The sequence below is a fragment of the Vitis riparia genome, chromosome 15, assembly GCF_004353265.1.
Source record: "Vitis riparia cultivar Riparia Gloire de Montpellier isolate 1030 chromosome 15, EGFV_Vit.rip_1.0, whole genome shotgun sequence".
NCBI classification, from domain to species: Eukaryota; Viridiplantae; Streptophyta; class Magnoliopsida; order Vitales; family Vitaceae; genus Vitis; species Vitis riparia.
In genome coordinates, this window is record NC_048445.1 from 6450427 (window position 1) to 6472327 (window position 21901).

Here is a 21901-nt window from a genome sequence, read left to right on the forward strand (position 1 = left end):
AATCCAGTTTTCCTTTGAACAATTTTAATCCCTGTTGCGTGATGCACGTGATATGTTTTGTGCTCTATATGATGTACTAACCCTCTCTTGATAGCGCGTGGTGGCTCGTCGCCTAGGTACGCACCTACTTTCACTCTGGTAATCGTCTAAGTATATTTTGATTCTCACGCGTGTATGATTTATTCTGGGTACTCATTGATCTCCTCATCAGTTGCCATGATTGCTTCATTTTATTAGTAGAGACCCGACTTTAGGGACTTAAAGGGGTGCTACGGTCTGTACCGTACCTTCCCAATAAGTAACCTGACCCCCGAACCCAATCCGGTTTTTCGTAGACCGCCTTTTCCAAAATAAGGAGTCACACTTAGGGTTTTTCTTTCTTATTTTGTTTACCCTTTTTAAAAAATAAAACAAAAATAAGTGGCGACTCCAAGTCATTTTTCTTAATCAATATAAAATCATTTTTCAAAAATAAAAATCGAGCTCGCCATCGAGTGGGAAACGCATGAGCCGAAATGCGGGGTCCACAACTAATATTTTATGAAATGTTTAAAAATTATTTAATATATATGAGAAATAATATAAGTTTGAAGTAAAGAATAATATTTATTATATACTATGTAAGTTTGAAAAAAGAATTTGATGAGGTATTTAAAAGTTATTCATTTCAAAAATGTATATGATGATAATAATTTTTAACAATCTTTCATATTCAATTTGATAAAAATATAATTTAATTTAGTTTTATTATTAAATAGATGAGAGAAGGGTAAAAAAATCAAAGAGAAAATGAGAAAGGTGAGGTGATTAGTTAGTTTTTTCATTTAATAATAAGGGTATTTTAAGGATTTTTTAAAGACAATATCTTTCCTCTCGATTTTTACTCTTTCATTGGGTTTTAAGTTTAATTATAAGTGATAGGAGGACCTTACCTCAATTACCCGACTTAACTACGTTGAAAATGCAATTCTCCCTTAAAATTTCAGCCGGGAGCAACAGCTCAAGAAGGGGCTGATTAATGTTCCATCACTCCACCAGAAAAGCTAAATGTGACAGCAATAGACACAAAATGATCACAGATCAATGGCCATGGCATTCTCCCTTGCTGCCTCCATCAAAGATCCAGGCTGCTTGTACTCAGAAAAGCTTCCACGCTACTTCAATCCTTTAACCTTGGAAGACAATGGAATATCACAACCTTGAAAAAGCCCAAGTTGCACATGCTGCTTGGAGATAGGTAACATGGGATGTCATGAAAGGTCAGGTCTTATTACCTGTATGGAAGCCAATTATTTTTCCAGTAAAATTTTTACATAATAAGTAATATATGGATTTAAATCATAAAAGTGTTTGAGAGTCTATTTGCCAGTAATTTTAAGAAACATTTTTTTTATTAAAAATTATTTTTGAAAAAAAAAAAAGTTATTTGACAAATCTTGAGAAACACTTAAAAAAAAAATCACTTATAATATTATAAAATCAACTATAATGCTTTTGATTCTCCTAAAAATGTTTTTTTTAAATATATTTTTATTAAAAATATTTTAAATAGAAACACGTCAAATCAACTCAAGATTATATAGGAAAGAAGATTATTAAGTTTAAAAACAATATTGCTTTCCCTAAAAATTATGGCTGAATAGGGTGGTGTTTGGACAAAATTCTCGGATTTTTTTTGTTTGATAAACAAAAACCTCGGACTATAAAAATATTAATATGATAACTCTTATAAAAAAGGTAAATAATTATCTTATATTTTCAAAATTTTTAAAAATTATAGAAATTTTTTAAAATTGAAAGATACGGAATAAAATTACTGTTGAAGATGCATTCTCCTTTCAAAAGTTGAAAAATTATTTTTATCGAACTTTTTACGGTTTTTTGATTTGGTGGGTTATTATCAAGGGAGGGGCGGTTTTTTTTTTTTTTTTTTTTTTTTAATATCATTGTGAAAGTCTTATTGGGGGGGGGGGGGGAGGGAATGGGTTATTATTAAGGGAGGGGGCCTTTTTTTTCCTGTGCATTTTGAGTAAAAATAAAAATAAAAAAACATGATTTTGATGAATGATGATGATTGTCATGGGCTAGAATTTGTTGGTCAAGCCCAATAATAAGAATGGATTGTGAACCACGACTGGTCTACCTAATTCAGGAGGCGGTCTGTCACCAAACCACATGGCTTATTATACCTACTCCCTGGGTCCCACCCCCGCCTACTCCCCCGTTCGAGTCGCACACCAAACAGAGCCTCCACATTGTACCATGTCAATTTTGAAAAATTAAATTTATTTTAAATTAAAAAGAATAAAAAATTATTGCAGGAATGGAAAGGATGAAGGCATTTCTAAATGTGTAAAAATCTTATACCAAAATAATTAAAATTTGAGGATAAATGCAATTTTCAAATGAAGTAGAGTGAGTAAAACAATCAAGGGGTTGGTGGGAGAGAAGACGGTTTGCGTCAATAATTTTGATGGCTGCTGGCGAAGTTGGTTGGTGAGCTCTGAACCCTACCACCTCCCCTTCCTCCTCCTTCTGCCTCAGGCTCGATACCAATACCCAAAACCCATCTTCATCAATACCCACTTTCATCAGAGCCCTCTAGTTTAGAGAGAAGTTGGTTTTCTAGAGAGAGAAAAATGGCTCAAGTTACCAGAATTGTCAGTGGTGGTGTCCAGAACGGCCCTCTCTTGCCCAATATCTCCAAGCCTCACAAACCCACTCCTCCATTCACTACTCCCTTCTTGAGATCAGGGCCTAATGTTTCTTCTTTTTCTTTGAAGCATGAGAGGGCAGTTAGCAATTCGGTTGTTTCTGTTAGGGCCCCGTTTAGGGTTTCGGCCTCTGTCGCCACTAAGGAGAAGCCGTCGACGGCGCCGGAGATTGTCCTGCAACCCATTAAAGAGATCTCCGGCACCATCACGTTGCCGGGCTCCAAGTCCCTTTCCAATCGGATTCTGCTTCTTGCTGCTCTCTCTGAGGTATGAGGATTGTATTCTTTTCTTGTTGGGTGAAGTTTTGATTTTCAATATATGATTTAGCTGATTTGGTTCTGTATTGGAAATTGGGTACCATTACGATATGCTTTGTGAATTGTGATTATGTGAATTATATACGTGTAGAGACGTCCTTTCAAATTCGATTGTGAATGATTGCTACTCTTGATGCAGCTTGTTCATATTTCTTAGCATCATATATTGAATGAAAGGCTGGATTTTTTTAAATAAAATGAAATATAGAACTGGGAAAATCTATGCATCTCTTTTTGAAATTGGAATGACGAATAATGGTTTTTCTAAGAAAATACTTATAAAAAAAATGGTTTTTCTAAGAAAAGATTGGTACCAAAGAAAGGTACTTGTGTCTGTAGTGTTGGAAATCTGGCTTTGAAGTAAACGAATTTGGAAAAATATGGATTTGTATGGGTGAGGTATAAAACTTAACACTTTAAATTGATGTATAAACCTTAGAAAATGGTTGGTAAGCAAGTCATGAACTCTTTTGATGTTGCACTATCTAAAATAAATCATGTAGTTTCAGGAGAATTTACTTGGAGTCTATAGCTATAGAATGTAGACTATTGTATGTGTGATTAACTGGTGTGTCTCTCAAGCTGGAAGACATATTTTAGAACATCCGAGTTTATGGTCTTTGCTTTAGGTGGGGTGAATTTTCCATGTAGAATTCAGGTTCTAAAAACTTTTGATGTCAATTATCTTGTCAGGGAACTACTGTTGTGGACAATTTGTTGAATAGTGAAGATGTCCATTACATGCTCGGAGCACTGAGAACCCTTGGGCTACAAGTGGAAGAGCAAAGTGAAAATAAAAGAGTTATTGTGCAAGGTTGTGGGGGCCAATTTCCAGTGGGTAATGGATCAGTAGGCGAAGTCCAACTTTTCCTAGGAAATGCTGGAACAGCAATGCGTCCATTGACAGCTGCAGTTACAGCTGCTGGTGGAAATGCAAGGTTTGTAAAATGTTTTATCATCCAACTTGTGCAAGCAAACATAGGGATCACTCTTTTACAAAAAATTTTGGGTTGTTTTTTTCCAAGACAGAACCTTTTCTTCTCCTTTCTATATATTTCTTCTGTTAAGCTTGGACTTTAGCTTGATTCAATTCTGATACTAAAATGAAATTGACCTACAATGACAACAAAGGTTGACATTCTTGTCTTCATAAATCACTTCAACTAAGTAGGAAGCTCCAAAGAATCCAAACCGTGCCATAGAAGTGGCACACATGTTCAGGATTGCTTTTTGATAATTTCAATTAGCTAGTTAGATCCTAAAGTTGCCAGATTGGGATATTATAATCAAGTTACTCAACAATGTCATCTGATTCATTTTTTATTTTTTCTTTATTTTACTTTTAAAACGTATGTGACAATAATGGCATGCCAAAATCATGTGACACCTGCTTATCAAAGGGAAAAAAGAAAAGAAAAAGAGGTACAATAAAAAGATTGGATTTTGATTGGATTCTGTAAGAGGATGCATCAACTGTTGTGTTCATGCCACTCCCTGCTATTCTCTCCTCCCAGAGCTCCTCAACATCATCCACTCATTTATTTGTGTTACTCTTCAAGCTGACACCTCTATGCTAATTAATAACTTTTCAGCTATGTACTTGATGGGGTGCCGCGCATGAGAGAAAGACCAATTGGGGATCTAGTCACAGGTCTTAAGCAGCTCGGTGCAGACGTTAACTGCTTTCTTGGAACAAACTGCCCTCCTGTTCGTGTTAATGGGAATGGAGGCCTTCCAGGAGGAAAGGTAATATTCATTTCACCTTTACACTGGCACTCTAGCATCCAATGGCATATGTTTTATTTCATTTTTTTTTTTGGAATAATAAATTTTAGGTCTTACTCCAAAGTTGCACTTATATTTGCATGTCCTGTTCTTGACTTTATGATTTTTCTAGCCATTATTTATGCACAATATCCTGGCAAGTTGAAGCATTTTGTCAACATATGTGACCCACTTTTCTTTCTCTCATTTCAATTGTTTTTCATTTTTAAAAATGAAACTGTCAAAACCATGGAGGAACCAGCATTGAGTAAAATCTTTGAAATATTATTGTTGTTTTCAACCTCCATAAAATATTGCTCCAGCCATGGTGTCACCATAAGGAAATGTGTCATATGATATGTTTTAGTTTATAACTTTCACTTTCATGAAGCCTGTTTGGTTGAAAATGAAAAAAATTGTAAACAGATTATAAGCCTCTTTGGTTTCGAAAATGAAAGGGAAAAAGAAGAAGAAAGAAAAAGAAACAAGAAAAATCATAGAAGACATGCTTATTGACACTTTTCCAAAAAGTGTTGTAAAATTGAGATGTGATCATTTTTAGAAAATATAAGAAAAAAAAAATTGTTTCACATTTTAAAAATGTAAGCACTTCATTTCAAAAAAGAATATTTCCATTGTTATTTATCATTCTAGAAAAGGAACAAGTTGCTGAAAAAACTGTTTGATACTAGAAAATATAATCGTCATCATTTTTCTTTTTCCTCTTTTTCTTTATTTTTAATAGGTAATGCTTTGTGCAAAATGTATAATACAACTAAACTTGGAAGACTTTACCTGTAGGTTGTTGTTTTAGGCACCAAAAAGAGAAACAAAAAAAGAAAAAAAAGGGTTGATTGGCCTTTTGCTAATCAACCCCTGATTTGTCCACTCTCAACCCACTTTTTCTATATTTCTACTTGCAGGTGAAGCTCTCTGGATCAATTAGTAGTCAATACTTGACTGCTTTGCTTATGGCAGCTCCCTTGGCTCTAGGAGATGTGGAGATTGAGATTATTGATAAACTTATTTCCATTCCTTATGTTGAAATGACCTTGAAATTGATGGAACGTTTTGGGGTTAGTGTAGAGCACAGTAATACATGGGACCGCTTCTTGATCCGAGGAGGTCAAAAATACAAGTAGGTTTTTCTTCTACATAGTTGCATGAGTTTGTGAAATCTAGTCCATTGAGAGTGATAGGTTGAAAATCCTTCAGGTCTCCTGGAAATGCTTTTGTTGAGGGTGATGCTTCTAGTGCTAGTTACTTCCTAGCCGGTGCAGCTGTAACTGGTGGGACTGTCACAGTTGAAGGCTGTGGGACAAGCAGCCTACAGGTAAACTAATACTAATTTTCCAACTTTCAAGTTATTCCAGAATTGCAATGTATACTTTTATTTCTTCACCTGCTCTAATTTTCCTATCGTGTTTTCTCCAATGTTTCCTAGTGCTTCTTGATTGAGTCCTAGATTCCTGAACTCCTATTGACAGATGATTTCCAAATTTGGCTTTGTTTTTATGATTTAGATGAGTTTGGCTGTATCTGTATTATGTTCTCCTTAACCAAGTGAAGTCACATTTTCCCCTCAATTTTCCTTTTACTTAGGGGGATGTAAAATTTGCTGAGGTTCTTGAGCAAATGGGTGCAAAAGTTTCCTGGACAGAGAACAGTGTCACAGTCACAGGCCCACCCCGAAATTCTTCTGGAAGGAAACACTTACGTGCCATTGACGTCAACATGAACAAAATGCCAGATGTTGCCATGACTCTTGCTGTAGTTGCCCTTTATGCTGATGGGCCGACTGCCATAAGAGATGGTATGTTTTGCCTTTTGGTTGTGAAAGATGGGAATGTCGTTATTCAATTTGTTTTTGCTTATCACAAAAAAACTAACTATTTACTAGGCAAGTCAAAATTCCCATTCTTTGGGCCCCTGGACTTCTCAAATGTGTGTAGTTCATAGAAATGAACTGGTGTATACCATATGCTGGGTCCTAAGTTATGGGATTCCCATTTCTTGGAATCCTGTACTAAGATATGCAATTCCCATTACTTGGGCTCTATTACTTCAGAATTTGTGCATGGCACATAGATGATAGTGAATTGATTTCATTATGTCCTTGGAAATGGGAATGAGTTAGCCTCTACTATTGGTATTAAATGCAGTTTGATTTAGCATTTTGGCTGCAGAAATGGCAGTGAAAATAGCTGGTCTATACATTGAGAATCACGGAATCCCCATTTCTATCTGGAGTGGGGGGAGGTGGGGTGGGCATTTGGTGCTCACAGTTTATGTAAAGGCATAAGAACAATGTAGGGACTACTGATTATCACAGGGGAATCAGAAACTTTACTGCAAACCCTTACCAATGTTTTAAAAAAGAAAGAAAAGAATATTTTCTTGCACTAAACTAAAAGTTGGAAGGAAAACTTCCTTTCCCATTAGGATCAGCTGACTTGAAGTATTTCTTTTTTCATCAGAAAACAAAGATCTTATTAGGTAGATTATTGAATCCATTTTCTTAGAATTGCATGTGAACAAATCTGGTTAAAACTGCTCCACTGATCTCTTGGTTCTCTTATTTAACAGTGGCTAGTTGGAGAGTGAAGGAGACCGAAAGGATGATTGCCATTTGCACAGAACTCAGGAAGGTCAGTTTCCAGCGGCATTTATATGCAATTGAAATTCTATAACCTTGTCTACTCTGTAGGCATTTTCCATACTGAGCCATTTGGTTTTAAATTTCAGCTGGGAGCAACAGTTGAAGAAGGGCCTGATTACTGTGTGATCACTCCACCAGAAAAACTAAACGTGACATCAATAGACACATATGACGATCACAGGATGGCCATGGCATTTTCTCTTGCTGCCTGTGCAGATGTTCCAGTAACCATCAAGGATCCTGGTTGCACCCGGAAAACCTTCCCTGACTACTTCGAAGTCCTCCAGCGTTTTACCAAACATTGAAGTACCATCAACCTTTAAGCTAAAAAGAAAGACTCGCCACTGTGACAACCACAGCAGTGGGAAATGGAAGCCACCCTTTTTTATTGCCTTGTATTCTTGTTATATTTTAAGATTTATGCTGGCCAGGGCTCATTGATGTTCCTGAGCTAGTAATTTTATTCTGAGTTAATGAGTAGCTTGGTTGTTTTAATCTCTTTGATGCCAGTGGAATTGAAGTCATATTGAATTGGATGGATCTTGAGAATAAGTTTTTCCATAGTTTTTTTTTTTTTTCTTTTATAGTGGGGATCTCAAGAATAACACAAACTTAATTTGTTCAACAATTGAGATTGGTTCTTCAAAAGTACAAGATTATTAAAAGCCCATCCATGTTTTTCAGTGTGTTTTCGATATTTGTGAGGGCATGAACTTGATCTCATATCTGCTGAATGTATGGGTGAATTTACGCCACTAGGGAACCATTTCACTATTATCACTAAGCAGCATTTCCAGGAAAGCCTCCTAATCTTAAGAGTGTCATGCCCCAATGCATATTATTATATAAGATAATTTGTTCAGGTCCAGCCTATATTAACTAGCAAGGCATGGAACATGATGCCTGTGTATAAAGAAAGAACAGCAAGGACATGTCTCCCCTCACTTTTCTATCAGTTTGTCACATGGTGCAGGTGGCACCTAGTCACAAATTTATTTCTTTTCCCTTCTTCTCAAAGTAGTTTATTCATTTATTTCCAAGATGGAAAATAAGAGTTCAGGCCATACTATCTCTTAAAGAACCAGTCTCAGAAGAAACAAAGCTATCCCTCTCAGTCAAAATTTGAGTGCCAAACGGTCAAAAATCATCTCATCCTCGTTTGGGTATCCTTTGACCCATTAAGGATTAAGGGTATGAAGGTTATTATGATGATGAGTCTAATATAGAGAAAGTGGGACACACACTATTGGGTATATTTCCCTTGAAAATTACTACTCTTCATTTTAAGAAACCAGGAGTTTGTGTCTCTAAAATAATTTCAAGTACAAACCCATATGATGCTAGCCTAACATAAATTGAAATGTAAGGTATCTAATAAAGGGTCCTTGGAAAAAAAGGGATTTGCCTTCTTTCCAAGTTTGTTTTGCACTACTAGCACTCACTAAATGTGACTTTTCTCTCTCTCACATGCACTGTCTCCTCTTGTATTTACTCATCCCCTCTGCCCATATCTCTCTCACTCACACATCCACCCACAAAAGGACAAAAGGGTAAAAAAAAAGCCTCACACACAAAATCCAAAAACAAAAAAGAGAAAAAGAAAACAGACAGCTTTTTCCCTTCCGATACCATAGTAATAAATTTATAAACAAATCCCCTAACTTCTTGAACCATTTTCCCTATTTTTTCTACCATGTATAAGGTATAAAAAAAAACAAAAGGGAGAAAAAGTAAATAAATAGCCTTTTATTATTATTACTATTAGCTTGAAAACATAAAATTCTTTCAAGTTTCCTGCAGCATATTTCCACTTTTCTTTCTTTCCTGTGATCCCCAACATTGAGTGATTGCCAACTGTTTTGTAGTTGAGTGAAGACCCTTTTTTTCATGATTGTTCTAACTCTGTGGATCCACCATTGTTGTCTACTTCTTTGTTGCAGTCCTTTGCCTACTTTAAAATAGAAAATTTCCCAAATAAGTTCTCTCACTGCATCATCTTTGCAAAGCACCAATATAGCATAGCTTAATACAAGTATAAATAAACATTCAAAGTTAGCCATAACCATACTTTATATTAATCATTATAATGTGCACAAATGTCAAGCATTCATATTCCCCTTTAAATTGGAATAATTAAATAACATCCTTATCAAACATAATCATAATGTGGATAATCATTAGAATCACTTGGAAAAAACCACTTAAAAAATAGGTGTGAATGGTGATCACCCAATAGTCTAATATATATACAATAGTCTTCTTGTTGTATGCTTTCAAATTTTAAAATTTATCCTCTTAGATGAATTATTAAACATTTAGCATTCTCTTGCACTTTACACTAATGACTTATTTTTAAAATTATCTTATCATTGGTATCTTTTAATGGCTTAAAATTCCACTACCCACATTCCCTTAAGAGTTCCAACAAAACCCATCTAAGATTTTTAAAAATTTTGTATTGCTCTTTTATAAAAAGGAAAGAAAAAAAAAAGAACATAATTTAAGTGATTAATTTCAACTTTGACTAATCTATTTAGAGTTGATAGCTTGATCATCTTCATCATAATAAATAAGAAATTGGCGTGGAAATTCCAACTCCCAAATCCCCACAAATCTCTCCATTTTTAATGGTCGAAAAAAGTATAAATCCCTCCATTATTGGAGCTTCAAAATCTCATCCACACCCATCTTCATCACTCCTTCCCTAGGCAATAACCCCCACACAATCTATGTTAAATAAAGAGTGTTTAAAAATGGAGGTAGAAGAATTCAAGGCGTCTCAATCAATCAAAGTTGAAATTTTGAGAAAAAAAAAAAAAAGAAAAGGGAGTCTCTTTTTTTTTTTTTTTTTTTCCTTTTTATTATGATTTAAAGGTAATGACAAAACCCTAGGTTGATATGAATAAATAAATATGAAAATATCTCTTGAATTTGACCCATTCCACGCTGTTTTTACAGTTCATTTTGACTCTTCTAGATCTCCATTACTCCGTATGAGTATTGGCTTCATAACAGAGAATCAGGTTTCTCTCTCTAAAAGCTGTCATTCTCTCCCTAGAAAATCACCATTTGCTTAATCATTCATTCACGATCAAGTTTCCATCTTTTCTCTGTAGAGCTACAAGCGCGTAAAAGTGACCACCGCCACCAACCAACCCTTCCAAGAAACCATAGGATTCCAAATATACATATGTGTGAACAATAACGTAAGAGAGGTCAAGGAGAACAAGCCCTTTTCTTTGATTTCTTTTTCTTCAACAGCAACACCAAGGATTTCTCAAGATTCATTCCTGAAACCCAAACCCTAGATTTCTCCTTTCCTCTAAATTTCACTCACATTCTGAGGAATCGCAAGAAAAGAAAATCTGGGTTTGTCTCAGGGTCCATTATTTTCTCTGGAAAATGCAAATGTCCCATCTTGACAACATCCCTTCTACCCCAGGAAAATTCAAGATGGAGAAGAGACTCAGGTGGCATTCCTCTCTCGCCAAGCTAACGTTTTGGTCCTTCGTCTTCTTGGGCTTGATTTTCATCTTTTTCTTCCTATCCCCGTCATCATCATCTCTGCCGTCCGACCCCTCCCGCCGGTCCCTCCGGAACTACAGTTGGGGCGGTCCTGCCTGGGAAAAGCGGGTCCGATCATCGGCCAAAGTGCGTGCTCGCAATGGGATCTCTGTGCTCGTCACCGGCGCTGCCGGATTCGTTGGAACCCACGTCTCCGCCGCACTCAAGCGCCGCGGCGATGGCGTTGTCGGGCTTGATAACTTCAATGACTACTATGATCCCTCCTTGAAACGTGCCCGGCAAGCTCTTCTTGAGCGTACCGGTGTGTTCATTGTGGAGGGTGATATAAACGATTCAGAGCTTCTCCGGAAGCTATTTGAGGTAGTTGCATTTACCCATGTAATGCATTTGGCCGCTCAGGCTGGTGTTCGGTATGCTATGGAAAATCCAAGTTCGTATGTTCATAGTAATATTGCTGGTCTTGTTAATCTTCTTGAAGTCTGTAAATCGGCGAATCCACAGCCTGCAATTGTGTGGGCTTCTTCGAGTTCAGTGTATGGACTCAATACAAAGGTACCCTTTTCCGAGAGAGATCGGACGGATCAGCCTGCCAGTCTCTATGCCGCCACCAAGAAGGCTGGCGAAGAGATTGCCCATACTTATAATCATATATATGGCCTTTCGCTTACTGGGTTGCGGTTCTTTACCGTTTATGGACCATGGGGAAGACCTGATATGGCGTATTTCTTTTTCACGAAGGATATTTTGAAGGGGAAATCGATTCGCATATTTGAGGCTCCAAATCATGGGACGGTTGCCCGGGATTTTACCTACATTGATGATATCGTGAAGGGATGTGTGGCAGCATTAGATACTGCGGAGAAGAGCACTGGTAGTGGTGGGAAGAAGAAGGGGCCAGCCCAATTGAGGGTTTTCAATTTGGGCAACACATCACCGGTTCCAGTCACGGATCTTGTGAGCATTTTGGAGAGACTCTTGAAGGTGAAGGCAAAAAGAACGATGATGAAGATGCCAAGGAATGGGGATGTGCAGTTTACCCATGCCAACATCAGCTTGGCTCAAAGGGAGCTCGGATACAAGCCCACAACAGATCTGCAAACAGGTTTGAAGAAATTTGTTAGGTGGTACATCAAATACTATTCAGCAGGGGAGAAGAGTGCTCAGTAAAAACATTCTTTGAACCGTGTGGTAGGATCCTTTGCATTCTTGTTCATTATGATTCTTATGATTGTTTTCAAGTCTCTCTGTTCTTTGCCCAATTATCAATTATTTTCTTTTCATATATCTACATGTTGTCGTATAAGGAGGGAGGATATTTTGTTGTTGGTGGATATTGTTTTCTGGGTACTTCGAGTCCTGAGCTGTATCGAAAGAAAACTTGAACCATCCTTTTCCTTTCCTTTTTGGGGTTTGGAAAGAGGGGTTGGAGTTGGAAGGTGGAAAGTGGGTGATGTAATTGTTGTAGTTTCAGCATTTTAGAATTAATGGCCAATAGATCATAATATGCTGATTGGTGGACATGTATCATCTCTGTGCAATTTGAATAAAATTAGCACATGATAACTTGATTTCTATTTTCTTCGTGGTTTAATTAAATATGTTGAAAAAGGTATAGTGCATCAATAATTTCATTTGCCATGGCTAATCTCTTGAACCTTAAGAACCAGCCTACTTGTGAAATACAACTGCAGAAGGCCACAATCCCGTCTTTCCTGTTGGCTTCTTAAATGAATGATTACTGAACTGTTGCACTTCCCATTCTCACTTTCTTAAGATTTATCTGTTTTTTATCCAGACAAAATATGCTGACAAGTTGAAAGGTATTAGGAAGTATGATAATTTGGCTGTCCAATCATAGTTGTTTGGCAGAAGTTGTTTTGTTTAATTTCTGAATCAAATGATTGGTTATGAATAAAAGTTGGAGTTATTGATTTTGAGTTCAAATTAACTTTGCAATTATGGATTTGTTGAACTTCTGCAACTATGGATTTGTATATGTCCTTTCACAACTTACACTGGTCTTGACCCGGTACCGACTTCTTCAAAAATTTTAATTTTTCCCCTTGCCCTCAACAACCTTTTGTGGATGTAGCCTTAAGTGTTCTTGAAGGTTATTCTCAAATGGAGTATCAACAGCATGGAGTGATTGAAGGGGCTTATTTTGACTCTTCCTAGGTTGCTGTAATTATTTTGGTGCGAAAATTGAGTTACATGTTTCTAGCCAACCCTTAATTGTCATATGGGATATGTGGTTTAGTACTTTTTTCTCAGTGTCTCATGTTTTCTTTTATAACATTTGAGTGCTTCCAGTTGTTTAGTAGCATATTTCATTCAGGAAATACTATAGAAATTTATAAATTCTTGTGTTTGTTACACAGAAAGGACAATTGTTGTACTTTGGTTAAGTATGACGAAGATAGAGCTCTAATTGAGAGTTGCTCTGGACTACAGAGATGTATTCCTGGTTCTAATTTCTGCTTTGTAAACTGTGTGAACATGTAGAGGTTCTAAGTCATGGCTGATTTGGGGATGGTTTTTAAATCTTGAAGACTAGAAAGACATACACATGGTCTCTATAATCCTTCTGGTGGGTATTTTTTTCTCTTTTTTGACATAAAATTCTAAATGATGCCCTCCTATTCTGCAAGCTCGTCTGGGACAGCTTGTAGTCCTGTGTGTCCTTAATTGATTAATTTTGTGGAAGAAGATGGAACCTGATAGTTTGGTATACAGCCTTTAGGGTGGTGGGTTAGTTTTTGTGTAAGCATTTTTCTGGCAATATTGGTTAGAACAGGCTTTTAGGAATGGTGGGGGTATTCTCCTTACTAGATCTTTCTCCCTTACAATCTATATGGAACTGGTAGCTCCACATTCACTATTTTGGTGGCATGGCTGCATGAACCTTAGCTTTTTACCATGGAAAGTTGATAGAAAGTTTGAGATGTGATCATCGAAAGTTGCTTTCGTGTCACAAGGTGAGGTGATTCCAAAGACAAACCAGGCGGCTTACCAAGGAGGCCGCCTCTTCTGCTGTGTTAATACAAACATATACATGGTATCACTCCTCTTAGTTGTATACGTTTAGAATCCTTTTGACATCATCTTTTTGTCTATGCATGTGCTCTGAACTTGTTCCTTCTGTCATTGGAATCTAATATCTCTTCACATCGGGCATATATTTTAGCAGCTACAAACAACCTATTTGATTTGTAATGTCCTAAACAACAGTGATGTTTGGGTTTGCATAAATCAGATTTCATTCCCATTGTGGAATATATTTGAAATGAAGGAAAGATAAATGGGATGTTTCAATCCGGGAGGAAAAATCAATACATGGGTTGTTCAAAACACCAAGCTATAGAGTTAAAAAAAAATAAAGAGAAATTGCTACTAAGAATACAATACTCCTATCAAGCACCATGAGAAATTCAAATGCTACTGTTCCTAGTTTTAAGTCTGGGCCGGTGACATCAGGCCACAAATAGTCCCTCTTCCTCTATTATGCCAAACCTATGAAGCACCCATAATGCAAGTATTTCTTACCAAATATTACTGTCAACTGAATTGCTATAAGACAATCCAGATGCTTAAGCTAAACCAAATGGACCGGTTTCATAAGGTTCTCCCACTCATATCTGAAATGTCAGAAGAAAAGGAAATGAAGAAAATTCCAAGATTCTAGTCTCTAGCATTAGGGGTTTCCTTGATTCTTTCCAGCATTCATGTATCTGGAACTGTGAACTTTCAGAACTTCTTGTAGAACAAGCTTTGCTTTGCACTCACTTGCACGTCATGATTCTTTAAGAGTGAAGAAATCAAATATAAGAATTTTCATTACTTGTTGCAATGCTATCAATGGAGAGGTCTTGGTGGTAATGGCTTGGTAGTTAAATGCGTTTGTTGGTATTTGTAGTGGTTAGGAGGGATAGATAGTATACTCACAATGGAGGACAACATTAAGATTTTCGGAAGGAAGAAAGAAAACCCTTATGAACCAAGTCTTGCGTGGACTAGGATATGGGTGCACACACTATATGATTGCCATATAAACTCATCTTTGAAATGCACGAGGGTGCACCATTCCCTTCTCCCTTAGAGAATTAGACATTCTCTTTTTGACAGAAAGTACCTTATAATAAGAATGTGGATGAATGTATTCATGCTTTCTCATTGTGTGAGCCTTGAGGGTCATTATTTTTTTACCTAAACTTCATGTCTTAATATGACTTTTTGACTATGATATGAGGTAGAATTATCACATTTTGTACTTGCTCCTCTAGGAGTAAATGACGGTGCTTGAAGCATTCATAGGGTCGAAAAAGTAAAATTTTAATTAAAAAAGAAAATAATTAAAAAAATATACGTATAATAAAATATAAAATAATACTAATATATATATATATATTAATAAAAAATAAAAAATTAATTACTAAATAATAGATTATATAATGATTTTTAAGTAATACTGAACATGACAAATGTTTCATATTTTTTAATAACAATGTTGGAAACAATATATTTTTTATTTACTTATCAAAATATAATATGTTTTCTTATTCTATATTTTATAAATTCAAATATATAACACACATTCTATTGGATATGATACCTTATAATATTATTTTTTTATTAATATCATATTTAATTAACAAGAATATTTTAGATTATACATATCTTTATAACAACTCGGTCTCAATATTAAATATGAATTATAGGTAATATTTTTGTGTCTTATCTGTAATATATTATGATATTTACAAAGTGGGAATGTACAGGGAATGAGAGACAAATGAAAATCTCTTTTTTTGGTAATTATTTTTTTAAAACAGTTTTAAAAAATAATTTTTAGGAATAGTTTTTAAATTTTATTTTTAATGTTTTATAGAATAAAAATTTATTTGAAAACTTAAAATAATTTTCATATACCGTATTTTTATTTTAATTATTTTATATATTTGTATAATTATTTTTTAAAATAATTATTAGAAAATAAATAAAAATAACTCAAAAATACTATCGCATTAAAAAAAATAATAATATTTTTTTATTATTAAAAATAAATAAATAAATAAAGTAGAAAACTCTTCTTCAAATAGTTGCCAAACAAGGCTAAAACTTGTTCATAATAACTTTGGTTGGTGGTCTGCCACTCTTAACATGATTAGGTCATCATAAACGACAAGCTAGAGAAAATCACTTCCAAATCCCCACAAACCTCTCTTTCATTTTCATTGTTAGTTTCGAAATCTCATCCACACCATCTTCATCACGCGGAAGATAATAAGCCCCACACAAAATAATGTTAAATAAGGAGAGTTTAGAAATGGAGATGTCAAAAGTCATGGGCCCCTGTCAATTCAAAGTGGCAAAAAAAAAAGACAGATAGATTTGTCGTTTTACAACATTTGTCCATTGTTAAGTACTGTTTTTTTTTTTTTTTTTTGCTTTTTTTGGTATGATTTTAAGCTCATAATGAAACCATTGCTTGATATAAAATATATAAACAAATCTCTCTTGAATCTGAGCTATTCCACACTGTTTTTGTAGTTGCTTTGACTCTCATTGATCCCAATCCACTACTTCATTTTAAATTCATCAAACACATTGATGTTTCTCTCCATTAAATTCTGTCATTTTCTCTCTAGAAAATCAGTATTTGCTTAATCATTGATTCACGATCATGTCTCCATCTTTCGTCTGTAGAACTGTAAGCCCGAAATGTGACGACCACCACCAACCAATACTTCCAAGAAACTGCAAGATTCCATATATGCATATGTATGCTCAGTAAGGTAGAGAGGTGAAGGAGAACAAACCCTTTTCTTTTATTTCGTTTTCCTCAACAGCAACAGCAACAGCAAGAATTTCTCAAGGTTCATTACTGGAACCCAAACCCTAGATTTCTTCTTTCCTTTAAATTTCACTCGCATTGTGGGGAATCACAAGAAGAGAAAATCTGGGTTTGTTTCAGAGTCCATCATTTTCTCTGGAAAAAGTCTCAGCTCAGGCAAATGTCCCATCTTGACAATATCCCTTCTACCCCAGGTAAGTTCAAGATGGAGAAGAGACTCAGGTGGCACTCCTCTCTTGCCAAGCTCACATTTTGGTCCTTCGTCTTCTCGGGCTTGATTTTCATCTTTTGTTCCTATCGCCGTCATCTTCATCTCTGCCGTCCGATCCCACCCGGCGGTCCCTCCGGACCCACAGTTGGGGCGGTCCTGCCTGGGAAAAGCGGGTCCGATCATCGGCCAAAGTGCGCGCTCGCAATGGTATCTCTGTCCTCGTCACCGGCGCTGCCGGATTCGTCGGAACCCACGTCTCCGCCGCACTCAAGCGCCGCGGCGATGGCGTTATCGGGCTGGATAACTTCAATGACTACTATGATCCCTCCTTGAAACGTGCCCGACAAGCTCTTCTTGAGCGTACAGGTGTATTCATTGTCGAGGGTGATATCAATGATTCAAAGCTTCTCAAGAAACTATTCGAGGTAGTTGCATTTACCCATGTAATGCATTTGGCCGCTCAGGCTGGTGTTCGGTACGCAATGGAAAATCCAAGTTCATATGTTCATAGTAATATTGCTGGTCTTGTTAATCTTCTTGAAGTCTGTAAATCGGCGAATCCACAGCCTGCAATTGTGTGGGCTTCTTCGAGTTCAGTGTATGGACTCAATACAAAGGTACCCTTTTCCGAGAGAGATCGGACTGATCAGCCTGCCAGCCTGTATGCCGCCACCAAGAAGGCTGGCGAAGAGATTGCCCATACTTATAATCATATATATGGCCTTTCGCTTACTGGGTTGAGGTTCTTTACCGTTTACGGACCTTGGGGGAGGCCTGATATGGCGTATTTCTTTTTCACGCGGGATATTTTGAAGGAGAAATCGATTCCCATCTTTGAGGCACCAAATCATGGTACGGTTGCCCAGGATTTTACTTACATTGATGATATCGTGAAGGGGTGTGTGGCAGCATTGGATACAGCGGAGAAGAGCACTGGTAGTGGAGGGAAGAAGAAGGGGCCAGCTCAATTGAGGATTTTCAATTTGGGCAACACATCACCAGTTCCAGTTACGGATCTTGTGAGCATTTTGGAGAGGCTCCTGAAGGTGGAGGCAAAAAGGAAGATGATAAAGATGCCAAGGAATGGGGATGTGCAGTTTACCCATGCCAACATCAGCTTGGCTCAAAGGGAGCTCGGGTATAAGCCCACAACAGATCTGCAGACAGGCTTGAAAAAATTTGTTAGGTGGTATCTCAAGTACTATTCAGCTGGGGAGAAGAGTGCTTGGTAAAACATTCTTTCAATTGTGGTTTAGGATCCTTTGCATTCTTGTTCATTATGATTCTTATGATTGTTTTTAAGTCTCTCTGTTCTTTGCCCAATCATCAATTATTTTCTTTTCATAAGGAGGGAGGATATTTTGTGGTTGGTGGATATTGTTTTCCTATTGCCTCTAAGTCCTAAGCTGTATCAGAAGAAAACTTGAACCCTCTTTTTCTTTTCCTTTTTTGGGGAGTTGGGAGGTGGAAGTTGAGGGATGTAATTTTCGTAGCTTCAGCATTTTAGATTTAATGGCCAATAGATCATATGGTGATTGGAGGACATGTACCATCTCTGTGCAATTTGAATAAAATTAGCACATGATAGCTCGATTTCTATTCTCTTTGCGGTTGGAACAGGTACAGTGCATCAACAATATCCATGTTTAATTTCATTTGCCATTGCTAATGTCTTAAACCTTCAGAACCATTCTACTTGTGACACACTTAACTGCAAAAGCCCACAATTCAGCCTTTCCAGTTGGTTTCTTAAAATGAATGATAAATCTTACTAAACTGTCACACTTCCATTCTTAGTTCTTTCCTGACTTGAAGATTTTATCTATTTTTTATCCATACAAAATATACTGAAAAGTTGAAAGGTATTAGGAAGTATGATAGTTTGGCTGTCCAATCAGAGTTGTTTGGCAGAATTTGTTCTCATTTTATTTCTAAATTGAATGATTGTTTATGAATGAAAGTTGGAGTTACTGATTCCAAGGTCGAATTAACCTTGCTAATGTGAATTTGTTGAACTTAGATTTGTTTATTTCATGTTATCTCGTGCTTTGATAACTTACACTGGTTCTGACTGGTGCTCTATGTGACCAACTTCTTCAAAAAAAGATTATTTCAGTTTTTACCCTTACCCTCAACTTTTTGTAGATGTAGACTTTAGTGTTCTCGAAGGTTATTCTTTAATGGAGTATCAACATCATGGAGTTATTGAAGGGCCTTATTTTGGCTCTTCCTAGGATGCTGTAATTATTTTGTTATGAAAATTGAGTTGCATCTATTACTGCCAACTGTTTAGTGTCACATGGGATATTTGGTTTAGTCCTTATTTCTCAGTCTTATGTTCTCTTTTATAACATTGGAGTGCTTCCAGGTGTTTAGTAACATCTTTCATTCATGAAATACTACAGAAATTTATAAATTTCTTGTGTTTGTTACACATCAACTACAATTGTTGTACTTTGGTTGGGTATGACAAAGATGGAGCCCTTGGTAAGAGTTGCTCTGGACTATATGGGAATGTGTATTCCTGGTTCTAATCTCTGCAGTGTAAATTGTATAAACATATAGAGATTCTAAGTCATGGCTGATTTAGAGATGGTTTTTGAATGTTGAAGACTCGAAACGTATGCACATCTATAATACTTTCTCATGTGTATTTTTTCTCATTTTTGACATAAATTTATTGATCATATGTCCTTCCATTCTGCTAATGTCCTTGATATTTTGTTAAAGATGATGGAACCTGATAGATTGGTATATTACTGCCTTCAATCATGGTGGGTTATAGTTTTCGTGTAGGCTTTCTAGCAATCTTGTGTTCACTTTGTTGCAGATTAGAACGGGCTTTTAGGAATGGGAGTGCATTCACTATTTTTGTGCCATGTATTGAATTTTCTATTGTTTGGGAACACAGAAAATGCAACTTCTAAATATACCTTTTCCTTGGGTTTTTTTGTGTAAGAATGGAAAGAATTAGCACTTGCTATTAGTTTATATTTCCTATGTTCAGAGTATATTACCGAGAGGTAGTTGGGAGGCCCAGCTAAACAATATGCAGAAAATATGTTTTATTAGTTCAATCATAATTCTATCATATAAAACCATATTTGCAATGAAACATGTCATAGCCTTGTGGTATTCCGGCGAAGAATAATCACCAACAATGTATAGAGAAAAAGAAAAAAGGAAAAAAAAAAAATACTCTCATTACTAAAAATAAAACACTTATACAACACTTTCGAAATTACAAGAACAAAATATGTTTTTTGCTTTATTTATTTATTTATTTTACTAATAACCTCTTATGGGCCAAACCTACTCTAAACTTGGGCTCGTTGTTCCTCTTGTCCTCCTTCCCCATCATTGACATTTTTTTTATTCTTGAACACGTCGAAGTTATAAAATGTTTTATCCCAATAACATACTATTTTCACTAAGAACATGGTCCATATGGCAAGGAGGAGCCAACCAAAATATGGGATCAAGATCAGGATCAACAAAGTTATAGCTATTGTTCCACTTAAGAATTGAACATGACCCAAAATAAGGAGATATTTTCCATCATCTTCAACTTTGACAGTTCCATCTGGATTAAGGATTTCATAAACCACAACCACCATGAAATATATAAATGTTGCAAACAAGGAGATTCGCATAGCTATATTGTGTTGCGCAAAGGGCGAAACATTATCATATTGGTATTTCGCAAGGGTAGCTGAACCCAAAATCGTAAGGAAAGAGTTGAAAGCTGATGAAGTTCTGTCATGAAAACAATAAATAAATAAGTAGGAAATTCAATTAGATTTGTGAAAATAAGATACTAGTAGTATTAATTAAAAAAATGAGATAAATATGATCAAATCAATCCTTTTATCTAATTTTAGAGAATATTATATAGTATCATCTAAATCAATTATAATTTTAAAATATTAAAAGTACATCATAAATATGAAGAACAACACTTTGTGTTTTAGTGGATAAAACATGTAATATCCAACAAGTATATTTGAAAAGCAAATAATTGAGATGAAAATTTAACCTAAAACTAAGGATGAAAATGTCGGTAATTACGGATATATAGGTATTTTGATTTTACAGATATATCGGATATATCGGAGATATATTCGGATATAGATATATCGGTGGATATTTTGACATAAAATATCGGTGGATATTTTAAAGTTATTTTATTAAATAAATTAATGTATATATATAATATTGTAAGTGTCAATAAAAAATATAAATTTGATAAGTGTATATTGATTATTAAATTATATTAAATATTATTTCATTATTATATTGTAATATTTGATTATAATATATTTCGATGGATATTTTAACACAAAAAATCCGTAAACCTAAAATTGATCAAAACTTATAAAAATATAAAATAAAACTTTTAGAAATGAAGTTAAAAACATAATAGACATTTTAAAGTTATTTTTTTCAAATAAATTGATATATATATATATATATATATGTTAATAAAAAATATAAATTTAATAAGTGTATATTGATTATTTAATTATATAAAATATTATTTGATGATAATATTGTGATTATAATATGTTTAATTTTAAAATCTATTTAATATTAAAATTATGATATATTATAAAATAAATGATGATAAATATATAAATTTTTAATATATTAATAATATTAAAAACACCATGAATAAAATTATGATATCTTTCACTAATCAATTAAATGAAAATTTTTCATTTAATTATAAAATAGTTATAATTAATTTATTATTTAAAGTGTTTTTTTAATATTTTATTTATATCCTAAGTTTTGATATATATTTATATAGTGCATAATATTTATCAAAGGGCATGTTTGCCCTAGTGGAAGTGGAGTTGT

At 35.2% G+C, this 21901-nt stretch overlaps 2 protein-coding genes and 1 pseudogene across 2 annotated transcripts; all 3 read left to right on the plus strand.

Moving 5' to 3' along the window:
- The first annotated feature begins 2435 nt into the window (after positions 1-2435).
- On the plus strand, positions 2436-8006 carry LOC117932252 (3-phosphoshikimate 1-carboxyvinyltransferase 2). Its single transcript, XM_034853401.1, has 8 exons — positions 2436-2981; positions 3725-3969; positions 4624-4777; positions 5719-5933; positions 6011-6128; positions 6398-6608; positions 7382-7443; positions 7541-8006. The coding sequence occupies exons 1-8, from the start codon at positions 2640-2642 to the stop codon at positions 7757-7759; spliced, it is 1566 nt and encodes a 521-aa protein (XP_034709292.1). The 5' UTR covers positions 2436-2639; the 3' UTR covers positions 7760-8006.
- A 2465-nt stretch (positions 8007-10471) lies between these two features.
- Positions 10472-12557, plus strand: LOC117932253 (UDP-glucuronate 4-epimerase 3). Its single transcript, XM_034853402.1, has one exon. The coding sequence runs from the start codon at positions 10857-10859 to the stop codon at positions 12144-12146; it is 1290 nt and encodes a 429-aa protein (XP_034709293.1). The 5' UTR covers positions 10472-10856; the 3' UTR covers positions 12147-12557.
- Positions 12558-16483: 3926 nt separating this feature from the next.
- On the plus strand, positions 16484-18696 carry LOC117931570 (annotated as a pseudogene).
- The last annotated feature ends 3205 nt before the right edge of the window (positions 18697-21901 follow it).

What these genes read in the sequence shown, in the direction of transcription:
- LOC117932252 (XM_034853401.1), top strand. Translation starts at nt 2,640, where the DNA reads ATGGCTCAAGTTACCAGAATTGTCAGTGGTGGTGTCCAGAACGGCCCT. An exon ending in GAGGCCTTCCAGGAGGAAAG is followed by an intron (nt 4,778 to 5,718) that starts GTAATATTCATT and finishes TTCTACTTGCAG; the next exon opens with GTGAAGCTCTCTGGATCAAT. An exon ending in TTTGCACAGAACTCAGGAAG is followed by an intron (nt 7,444 to 7,540) that starts GTCAGTTTCCAG and finishes TTTAAATTTCAG; the next exon opens with CTGGGAGCAACAGTTGAAGA.
- LOC117932253 (XM_034853402.1), top strand. Translation starts at nt 10,857, where the DNA reads ATGCAAATGTCCCATCTTGACAACATCCCTTCTACCCCAGGAAAATTC.